At 36.3% G+C, this 11,604-nt stretch overlaps 1 protein-coding gene across 1 annotated transcript in view; it reads left to right on the forward strand.

Moving 5' to 3' along the window:
• Window positions 1-11,604, forward strand: part of TTC29 (tetratricopeptide repeat domain 29) — a 149,603-nt gene that overhangs the window by 18,765 nt on the left and 119,234 nt on the right. The window contains exon 2 of the mRNA XM_085313147.1: window positions 7,442-7,525. Coding sequence (XP_085169273.1) covers window positions 7,442-7,525 — 84 coding nt within the window. The remainder of the gene's footprint in view (window positions 1-7,441; window positions 7,526-11,604) is intronic.

Below are 11,604 nucleotides of genomic sequence, written 5' to 3' on the forward strand. Positions count from 1 at the left end.
CAACCTCCCGTGGGGGAGGGGGCGCTGAGGGGGGACAACGCTGCTAGTTTCTAAGGCGTGAACGGGCGCGGCCGTGCGGCCCCTCCCCCGCCCGCGCGGCGGCCGTTAAACGGCTGTTAAACGGCCGTTGGGAGGCGGCAGCTCCTCGGGGCGGCGCCGCCCGGCCCCGCAGCGCGGCAGAGGCCCCTTCCCCGCAAGCCGTCCGTTAGGTGCCTGGCTTTTCGCAGGTGCCATACCACAGTCGAGGGTATGTAGTGTGGGTATGTAGTTAAAAAGGCGAAAAAAAAAAATACATTTATCTCTTGGGTTGCAAAGCCCAGGAAGCGCTTGAGGACTGTTTTCCTCTTGTAGCCAGAGGGGGAGAGCCGCAAGGCCGTCAGAGATTCAGAAAGGATGGTTGAGCACGAAGAAGAGTAACGCTGGTTCAGGCCACAACCTAATCCAGGTTATAAATTGCATCACTTCCTGACTTTATGGATTTTTAAAATGCGTTGAGTTTTTACTCCCAGCATGTCCGTGCTTGCAGAATATTGAAGGCTGGGTTATAAGTCGTGCCCTGACATCCACGAAGATAGTTGGGCATAGCCATGCCTAACTCCTAGGCTGTTGTCCTTCCTGGGAAATTCACAGCTTCAAGTTAGATTTACACTTGCCTCAGAAAATGTGCAGGAAGAATTGGGTTGCAAAGAATACAATTTCTAAAACGTGCCAGGAAAGGCCATTGCAGTCAGTTGGCATTTTCCCATCTGTTTCTGTGGACTTTGGAGGGATTCTGGCCTGCGGGGAGATCCTGACTGTTTTCTGGAGGAGCTGAGGGTAGCACTTCTTTAAGGACAAACTGCACTGCCTTGTCCTTTACTGAATTTTGTGAGTGTTGCACTTGCTGTACGTGTATGCGATGCAGCTTGGACCTTAAAAAAGTAGTAAGATTTACCAGTCTTTAAATCATCAGCAAATAAATCCATGAGGATACAATAGCACCACATTTCTGAAGGATGCATTGCTGATATCATCTATGCTTCTCTGTAGCTTACATGTAGGTTATCTTTTGGAAGTAAGAAAAAAACACCAGCCATTTCAATGCAGAAACAACCTCCTACCTCTGAAATTAAAATGAAGTAGATATACAATTGAAGAAAACTTCGACTATGAAATAGAAGTCAGGGCAATAATTTTAATCTGTGTAAAGCAGTGGTCAGGAGAGCTTCTGCATATGCACTTCCTGCTGGCGTGAGACCTGTGTGCGCACCAGTCYGTCTCCCAGCGTGCTTGATTTTTGTGGAGTGGGAAACCAGAGTGCATGGGCCAGAGAGAAGCTTCAGTAGGCTCCCGTCTGGCCCATTTTGGTAGCAGCCAGGAGCCTGAGACCTGAGACATGCCAGAAAGTACACTGAGCTGTCAGTAGTTTTGATGGTTGGAGCACCTCTACCAGGTCTTTCCGGGCCTCCCTTCAGCAGCTGCATTTACCTTCTCTACTGCACTGCTGCAGACAGGCAGCTGTCCTGGCAGCCAGACTCAACAGCTGCTGTTATGACATGATCTCCTTGCTTTTGATCACTCTGTGCTTTAAAAATAAGAGACGTGTGGAAGGTTTTGCATCTTGTCTAATCAGTCTTACTGTTGTTCCAAACTTTTATTACTATTTCTCACTGAATAGCATCTTCCTAAGAAGATATTTCCTTTTCTGTATTGCTACTGGATATAAACTGGCCATATGTCTAGAAAACATATAATATTCAATAATGATTAACTACCCATATTTTTTTATTCTAATGATTTTTTTTCCATGACACACTTGCATAAAATCTTGACTTCAATTGTAAATTTATTTAGTTAGTTATAGGTAATATTTTTCATTCTGTAACAAATGTTATCATTAGTACTAAATTTTAAAAGAATGATTTAAAAACTAGATTTCATATAATGTTATCTTTTAAACTAGCAGTTGTCTGTTGCTATTCTGTTCTAAGTAATAGAATAAAAAAAATTGCTATGCAATAACTGTAGGGAAATATTTTAACAATGAGAGGGCTTTTGTTTCTAGAAAGGCTAATTTATAAAATACTGTGCTTGCCTTTTAACGTAGTTCGTTATCAAATTGATTGGTATAAATCATTTATTCCTGCAAAATAAACTTCCTTCCTAAACGTAACAAATAGTTAACCTCCCCCTCCCCCTTTTTTGTTCTGTTTTCCCATCTCTATTAAAAGTTTGTGCCTTGAGGCCTACCAGCAGGGCATGCAATACCTACATTAAACCAAATTTAAAAGTAAGGGTGCTCCTGCTGCTAACGTCCTCAGATCACAGACATGCAAAATGAAGGAACTGGCAGCTGAAACTCTAATGGTAGGAAGTGTAGGCTGAATACTTGGGGAAAAAACACTGTAGCACTATGTGACAAAAAAGTCCTATTAGCATTTATGTATTTCAAAATGACAAGCTAGACTATTCTACATAACTGTGGGGCTTTCTGCTTTTGTTCTAACTGAAATCCTGTGTTGTAAGTATAGCGCTACTTAAGATTTTTATTCAAATGGTTGTTACTATTACAATTATTTATTATTTTGAATGTTAATATAATGCCTGATGTTGTACCACACACTACATGATCAATCATTTCTCCACTTTATGTATTAATTTAATAAAATATTATTCGTAACTTGAGACCTAAATAGCTTGGGGAAGCATAGGGAATCACATGCAAGTCTCTTGAAAGAGTTACCCCTCTGCAAGTCAAGAGCATCCCATCGAAATAGAGAAAGCTATTGAAAGGAATAGCATAAACATTCCTATGCAGTATGTCCTAGTGAAGTAATGCTGAGGCCTGAAAAGATTTGTGTGGAACAGGAGCCCAGTTTTACACATGGTGCAGTGTTTAGTTTGCTAGGAATCGGCAGAARAAGGATAAGTAACAAGATCACTGTGAAGATAGGGTTTCAAATAATGTGGATTTTGTCTGTTTGTTTCCTGTAGTTAAAATGAATATGTTGCCTCCAGTGATCATACAAAGGCCACGTGGACATCCTACCTTCATAGAGCAAACGGTTTGCCCAGCATTAGACTTTGCAAGGTAGGTGCCTTTTTTCTTGTAGAGTAACTTTTTTATTGTGAATAGCTTCAATTGGCTGTCCCAAGGCAAAAAATTATGTTTGTTTTGTTACAATATTTAAAAATGTAAAAATCAAGGCAATAAAATTCTCTCTTAGAGAAGTTATGTAATTTTTTCTAAAGAGCAAAATGGGAAATTTATTATATTCAAGGTAGATAATTCATCCTAATTTTTCAAAATCCATTCAAGAACTGTAGGAAGTTATTTCCTATTAGCAGGTATTATATTGCATAGATCTGAATATAGTTCCTTGAAAATGTGTCTTTTCAGATGAAAAACATGTTTTTTTTCCATCTTTATTTGAGCAGAATACACTCTTGCACCTCAAAATATGATGAATAAAACTGGATTTGGAAAAAAATATTACTGTACTTAATAAATGAGAAAATGAAGCTGGTGCATTAGGAAGAGTGTTGCCAACAGGTCAAGGGAGATGATCCTGCCCCTCTACTCAGCCCTGGGGAGGCCTCATCTTGAGTACTGCGTCCAGTTCTGGGCTCCCCAGTACAAGAGAGACATGGAGCTACTGGAGAGAGTCCAGCGGAGGGCTACAAAGATGATCAGAGGGCTGGAGCACCTGCCCTATGAGGAACAGCTGCGAGAGCTGGGCCTGTTCAGCCTGGGGAAGAGAAGACTGAGGGGGGATCTTACCAATGTGTACAAGTACCTGAAGGGARGGTGTCAAGGGGACAGGGACAAACTCTTTTCAGTTGTCCCATKGGACAGGACAAGAGGCAATAGGCAGAAGTTGAAGCACGGGAAGTTCTGCCTGAAAGTGAAGGGGAATTTCTTCCCTGTGAGAGTGACGGGGCACTGGCACAGGTTGCCCCGAGAGCTTGTGGAGTCTCCTTCTCTGGAGATCTTCGAGGCCTGCCTGGATGCARCCCTGTCTAACATGCTCTAGGTGACCCTGCATGAGCAGGGAGGTTGGACTAGATGATCTGCAGAGGTCCCTTCCAACCTTACTTATTCTATGAATCTCCTCCAAGACATTTTCCTCCTGCATACATCTGTGTGGCTACCCAATCAGTTGCACTCAGTTCTCCTTACATTTATTTTTATCCAGACACTTTTGTCTCTCTCTGAATGTGCACCGCTCTCTCGGTAACTACTCTGCCCCATTACTTCATAGAACAAGTGTGTTCATTAGTTAATAACCCTGAAAATTTACGCTGTTTTTCCTGGAATTGCCTATATTTAAAGTTTTTGTTTTGTTTTGAGTCCTAGTGTTTCCCATAGGCATTTGATTCAAAGGCCCAGAGCATCACAGAATTTAGCAGTTGTTTGTCCATGCCTAAAAGCTGCAAGGATCTAGAAACAAGGTCTACTTGGCCCCAGCCTTTCTGAGGGACTCATACTGATAGGCATTGTCTCACATGCTGGTAGAATAAGGAAATGCAGTGATGTCACCTTAATAAAATAGGGAAATTTAGAAAAGGATAGCTAGAGCTGTATTCTCTAGCCATCACCTTTTCTGGTAATTACACTGCTGAAGAATTTGTCCTAGAACTAGGTTTGTTTCTTTGGGGAGTTTCAGAAGATCATTCTCCACCACTCTTAGAGAAGTTGTTCCTATCTGCCAAAAAGAAATGTGAGACTGTAATGGTCTAGACCATGCAGTAGATCCCTGTTGATTAGAGCAAGACAAGTTCTGCCATTTTTTTTATAGGGAATGTTGAGAAAACCTGTGTAGAAGATGCATGAGTAGGAGGAGTATGGAGTGGGAATAGTTAGGAGCATCAGTTTGGCTTTGTCCCTCATACTTTGTATGATTGTTTTTATTTTGTTCTGTTCTTTGATTAAAAAGCCAGATGTAATTTATCATGAAGTCTATTTCTAGAAAAAATCATTCTTTTTTTTTTTTTCTGTGTAAGAGAAGTAGTTCTAAGAACAGGTGGTATAAAATGTTAACTGTGGGCTAGCTGCCTATTGGATTGAAATATGCTTGTTTTTAGTAAGAGAGTGACTTAAAATGAAGTAGAACCCATTTTACAGGTGAAGAAGATTTTTAGATAAACTATTTATGAAATGTAGTCTGAGTCATCATGGGAGCACTGGAGAAGTAAGGCTGAACTAAGTTGGGAAAAGCAAGTGACAACTTCTGGAAGAAAGGAAAGAATGCATCATCTTTACCTTGTTTCTGTGTTATGAAACACTGTCTGTTCTAAGTCACGATATCAGTTTTTCACATTAAGTCATTTTCTTATTTTTAATGCATATAACAAGCCGTTATAAATAATAATTGAGGTGAGGGAAATTTCTACTGTAATCTATCTGTCTTTTCTATGTTGTTTCTGCATGGACGTCTCTGATAATATCAGCCAGGGCCAGCAATAAGTATTTACTATTTCGGTAATTCAGTAATTTCTGTTAAATTCCTTATGCTGGATAACTCTGTAGTCACATGAGTCAAGTACCCAGTATTGTAAATCTGATTGATTTGAAAGTTGTTGCTTTAGGTTTTTTCTGCTTGACAGTAATTGTCTTTTTTTTTTTTTTTTTTTTTTTTTTTTTCCCAAAAGTTAGAGGGAACTTTTTTAAGTTCCCAACCAAAATTCGGTAATTTGTACCTTGACTATAAGGCAGATGTCATTCTAAATTGTATATGATTCTGTGGGGTTTTTCCTGATTGTTTAGTATTGAAATATCTCTGTGGAGATAGTGCAACAGCATCAGGCTTTTCAGTATTCCAGTTTGAGAATATTTTTAGCTGCAGTATAGATTAAATTGCAACTAGGTGTCAGTGCTGCCTAGAAATTTGTTTGTTGTCATTGACTCATTGACTTCAGTTTGGGACTTTAGAACTTTTTTTGTCCTCCATATCCAGTGTTCTCTATATTCCTGTTATGTGAAAAAAGTCCCTTTTTCACTTTTRAAGTGCAAAGGTCAGCAATGTCTTTCGTCTACTGACCAGTTTGTATTTATTTTTCAGAAATATTTTTTAAACGTTTTTTTCAGCTACCTGATACAAACATATATATCTTGGAATATATTTTGCATCATTTTAAAATATGCAATAGTTACCTTATCTTCAGTATCTTAATGACATTATAGATCTTCCTAGATTGTGACTATTTTGGTGTGAAAACTTGGATATTGATTATAACTAAATTTTTGGCAATACCTATTAAGTCTACTTTTTGTAGTCAGCAGTAAATCATATAAATGTGTTATGTCATACATGAAAGCGTGAACATTTATTGGTGCAGCTCAATAATAAATTCTGGAGCGGATTTAAACACCCTATTTGTGCCGGAAGTTTTCACTATTAAAATGTTTTAAATACAGAAGTGTTGAAATATCTCAATGTTGCTTTGCTATTTGGATTTCATTTAAATGAGCTTCATGAAGTGTGTTTGGTATTCTTGGAGCAATAAGGCACACCATGCTTATATTAGCTAACATTATGAAAAGTATTTACTCTCATCCCTGTAATGAAAGACAGCAGGGTGATACAGACAGAGAAAGGAGAGAGACTTATGTGCAACACTAATGTTGAATTTCTTTTATCTTTGAGTGATTAACCTGATGATCTTTATGCTCTCTTAAAAAAATGTAAATTCACATTATTTAGAAAGGTAATGTTCTCAACACTTGGGATATCAGAATCTATTTAAATTCACTTTATGGTCAGTATGCGTGTGTTATCCTTTAAAATGCAAGGCATTTCTTGGTTATCATAGCAGAGAKGCAAAGAGGTGGTGGCTGAAATGAAAGCTGAAATAACATACAGTTCAAATTTTAGGATTACATCCATGCACCCGGAAGTTTTTAGGAATATTATTGTAATAATAATATTGTAGTGCCCTTTGGATTACCCCCTAGTGAACCACCTTTTGGAATATACTGCTCAAATTGTAGAAAGGTGAGAACAGCTGCATTGCACAAAAGAAAATATATATGAGTCTTTTTTTAAAAAAATTTTATGAGTTAACTACAAAACAGATCAAACCACTCTGTCTAGTATACACTGAAAATGCAAAAATGTAATGGCTCTGATTTAAAAAACAGTTTGAATGTGGATAGCTTAATCAATTAGTATTGATTTAGCTATTACAAAATTTCCTGCTATTTGGATTGAAATCTTAGATAATCAGGTCCTTAAAAGCTGATACCAACTGTGKTTTTTTTGCAGAAATAAAGATTTAAAACAGCTACAGACCAAAATGTTAAAAAGATACTTGTATGTGTTTATAGAATCTGTCTGATACATTACTTTGTCAATATTTCAGTGTTTAGCTCTACTTGGCAATGCTAATATATTATACATGCTGCAGAAGTCTATATCAGCACCTCACAGTGTTTCTTTTAATTTTTTTCATTTAAATTTAGGGTTCATTTGATCAAAGACAAAGATGGCATAGATGATTATTTGGCGAAGAATATCAAAGGGCTGTCAAAACAAGAAGCTGCTGCGTAAGTTGGCTTTTTTTGAGTCATTTTAACATCCACTAAGTTTATTGTTTCCTTTGTTTCTAGTCATCATAATCATTTAAATTTAAAGTTCCCTAGGMCCTACCCTTTTTAGTGGAACTTGGCATTTAAAAATTAAAGTTGATATTAAATAATGATGGTTCATTTCTCCTGATCTTAAATATATCAAAGAATTTAACTCCTTGGCTTTATTAATTCTTATATTTACCGATGTATTATATCACGTTTGTAACATTATAGTTAAGATTGTGTCAGTAATTATATTTGAAATCGCTCTTTTTTTTGAGCCTCTAGTACATCTCCTCTGGGGTTGAAGCTTAGTGTACAAAAATGCATGTTCTTGTAATCTTGAATTATTATTTAGCCAAGCCCAAATGCTGACTTCTGCAGTGAAGCTTAATATGCCATTAGTTATTTAAAAACCCAATGAATGAAAGCAATCCAGATAACTTTTGATTTCTTACAGCTGAGGTATTTACATTGAGAAGTTACAAGAGACTACTGACTGACTTATTTTTCTGGAGTCTTTTAACAGATCTGGGTTCAACACCATCAAAATTAATGAAAGAATTCTAACAAATCTGAATTGCTGGTAGCTTAATTGAGATGGTTTATTTATTTCAATATTTAAATAATAAAAAGATGCATATACAAGGGCTCTAGGCACCTTAACAATGAATATTGCAACACCACCCTTGCAGCATAGAAACTTTCTATCAATCAGACAGGAGTTCAGCCAGTCTCTTGCAAAATATGCTTCTTTTTCACCTTCAAATCTTCCTTGAACTTAAGACTGAACTTAATTAGAGACTATTGTCTCTAATTAAAATATAGAAAATTATCAAATTTAAGTTGTTACTCTTAAAATGTTTAGGGGTGATAACTTTAGCAATATCCTAAACCCCTACAATATAATACTCAGCCAGCAGACCCACTTTCTTTTACTGGAATATGTCTGGTTCATCTTTATTTTCACAATGATAACGTGATAAAGCTAATGCATATTTAAACAATCAGCACAAAGCTTGTAACGGATCTGGTCTGTTGACCTAGGAGAGCAGCCTATTTAAAGTATACTCATGCCCCCCTTTTCTTTTTGAATTGGGATTAGATTGGAGGGTGATGAACTAAAGATTGGTTCAGTGATGGGTCTGCATAGGACCCTCTCTGTGTCAACCTAAGGTTTGCAAAGTGGAATTTGTTCTGTTGTTTCTCTTTGAGAGATTCTTTTAATGTGTGTGGGGCGGTGGTGTGTGGGGGAGAGCAGCCTGACGCTGGGGGAAAGCRAGTTAGGAGACCAGGCGGGGAGCTCTACATTGCAGTTTTACCAGTACATGGTTCTGGTGGGTCAGGAAATAAATGTATTCCTTCATCGTTACCTTGTTCTGTACCAGCTATACAGTGCTGCTGTAGTCGATATGCTACATTTGTTGCAGGCTGACTTCTGTTACCAGTGAGGAAAAACTGTTTCTGTCTTTAACTCCAGCAGATCTCCACAGTGTACTCAACCATACTAGGGACAGAAGTATTTTCTTTGTGATTATCCAGGAAATCATTGCTATTATAGGAAGGCTTTAGGGCTTCCGAGTTCATTTTACTGCTCTGATTTGATCACATCAGCCTTTTACTGCTATATTTTTTAATAGCAAAAAATGAAAAAACAGAAAAAACTCCAGTTCTTCTAAGATTTTTCTTTTTATAGCCAAACTCTGAAAGTGTGTGGCAATTGCAGAAAAGGAAACTAGCACAGAAATCCACAATGAAGAGAGAATTTTATCATCTGTTCTAYGGTACATAAACAAAGAGGGGATCCATTGTAACAGTTTTCCATAGTAACATTTCTTCTTCAAAATAGGCTGTTTTTCAAAGTTGTCAAAGCCTCTTAAGAAAATAAAACTGAAATACCATATGTGTTCTGGTTTATTTCTACCCAAGTGTTTTAAGTACGTTTTTAAAAGATTATTTACTTGTTCTGTGTATTTAACTATTCTCCGAATATTTGTTATTGATAATAATTCTGGAGCTGCAAAATTTCTGTAGTATATAATTTTCCAGCGGCTGTTCCATAAACTCGTTAAAATATTAGGAGCAAAAAAATGATAACAAACTAGCAGCTACACAGCTATATTAGTACTAGGCTAATCTAGTTATAAAAATCTAAATGCATCAAATGTAATTTTAAACCAATTTATAAAATAAAGCAATGATATATCTGAAAATGATCTCACTGAGATCAATATTATGCTTTGTATTCCTCAGCGTACAACAGATGCTTTTTATTAAAAAGTGTGAGAAATGGTTTGCATCTGCTGTGAGTTTTTAAATATTGCTTCCCTTCTAAAAGTAGATTATTACATTTGTATGTAAAAGGATGGAATATTTTTCTTGTGCCACAAAAATACTTGTTATTTTGTTGAGATACTTTGAAATATGTTCCCTAAATAAATTTTGTCCAAATTTTAAATAATATATGATCAAGATTTCTTTCCCCCAGGAAAAATCGTGATAACTGACAATGTTTTAAAATTGGAGTAGAAAGCAAACAGTTTTAACCAATGTGATAATGCCATAGAGTTGAGTAAACAAATTAGGTTATGAATATTTTTAACAGAAATTTACTTTTTTGGACTGAAGTAAATATTCATTCCTATTTGTGCTGACAGCAGTTATGCACATGCAGGTCAGTGGTATTATATTTTTAGATACATATTTATTAGTGTTAGAATGTACTGATGCATGGATTCTCAAGTTAGGTGTCATGAGTTCTGGATCCTCTGTACTGATAATTGGTATGTCATGCTGATGAGAGAAATCTGTGGAAATTCCGGATGGAAAAGTTGACCAGTGTGCCAATAATATAGCTGCTAAAATTAGAATGATTTTTGTACCATTCAAAAAGGACAATATTTTCAAGCAATATGCTCATACACAGATTAATAATAGCCTTACGTCATTATTTTGTCAAGACAAATTCTCACAGTAATACTCCTGCTTAATGTTAAAGACCCTTTGTTTTTTCAGTACATATTACGCAGATAATATTGTGTTACCATTTATAAAGAATGTTATGGTTAGTAGCACAAACAATTTTAAAGAACGAACAATGTTCTTTAAAATGTTTCATAAAATCATATGTTAAGCAACATTCTTTAAAATTAAGATAAACTAATTTCTTCGTATTTGAAGGAAAAAAAGGAAGGTTAAAGTTAGCCTTCTGTTGTAATTATTGAATCCTATTCCAAACTTCATCAAATGAAAATAATTTTTTTAAATGCTCTTGTGTTATTATGTCATTTATCTGTGGAAAAATGCAGAGTTTCTTCTTCTTTTTTTTTTTTTTTTTTTTTTTTTTTTTTGTAATAATTTTTGACCCAGGCAGGTATGATAGAAGAGGAAAACCATTGCTAAAGAAAGATAGTGCTTTATATTGAAACTTTGTTTTTTCATTTGTTTTGGGTTTTTTTCCCTTCTCTAAGACTGTAACTTGAAATCAGAAGTGTTGTGCAAGAAGTTGAAATTGGAAACAAAGTATAGGTTTCCATGAATGCAGAATGTGACTGCTTTCTTGCCACAGGTTAAGGCTTGATAAGCTTACAAGGAAGTTGGCTGACTTCACTGGCTTCCAGTTTATTTTTCCTAATAGTTTCTGTTCTTAGTATTGATTCACCAAATTATTAATTGCTCAAAATCAGGTGCAGTAAAAATTGAAAATTATCCTTATGACTGATCTCAGAATCACAAAGCTTGTGTGAAGTAAGGTGATTTTTATTAAAAGGCTGATTCAATAACTGAATCTTCAAATGAGATTAGAGCCCAGAATAGCATTTAGGTAACATTTAGAATACCACAATACCAGAACTGGATAGTGTCATTCCTGTTCCCAATTTTTTTTTTTTTGTCAGGACAAGAATGATCAAGCAACAGTTTTTTTCTCTCTTCTCTTCTCTTCTCTTCTCTTCTCTTCTCTTCTCTCTTCTCTTCTCTTCTCTTCTCTTCTCTTCTCTTCTCTTCTCTTCTCTTCTCTTCTCTTCTCTTCTCTTCTCTTCTCTTCTCTTCTCTTC

Source organism: Rhea americana, unplaced genomic scaffold (assembly GCF_003343005.1).
Source record: "Rhea americana isolate MKP2758 unplaced genomic scaffold, rheAme1 scaffold_38, whole genome shotgun sequence".
Lineage (NCBI taxonomy): Eukaryota > Metazoa > Chordata > Aves > Rheiformes > Rheidae > Rhea > Rhea americana.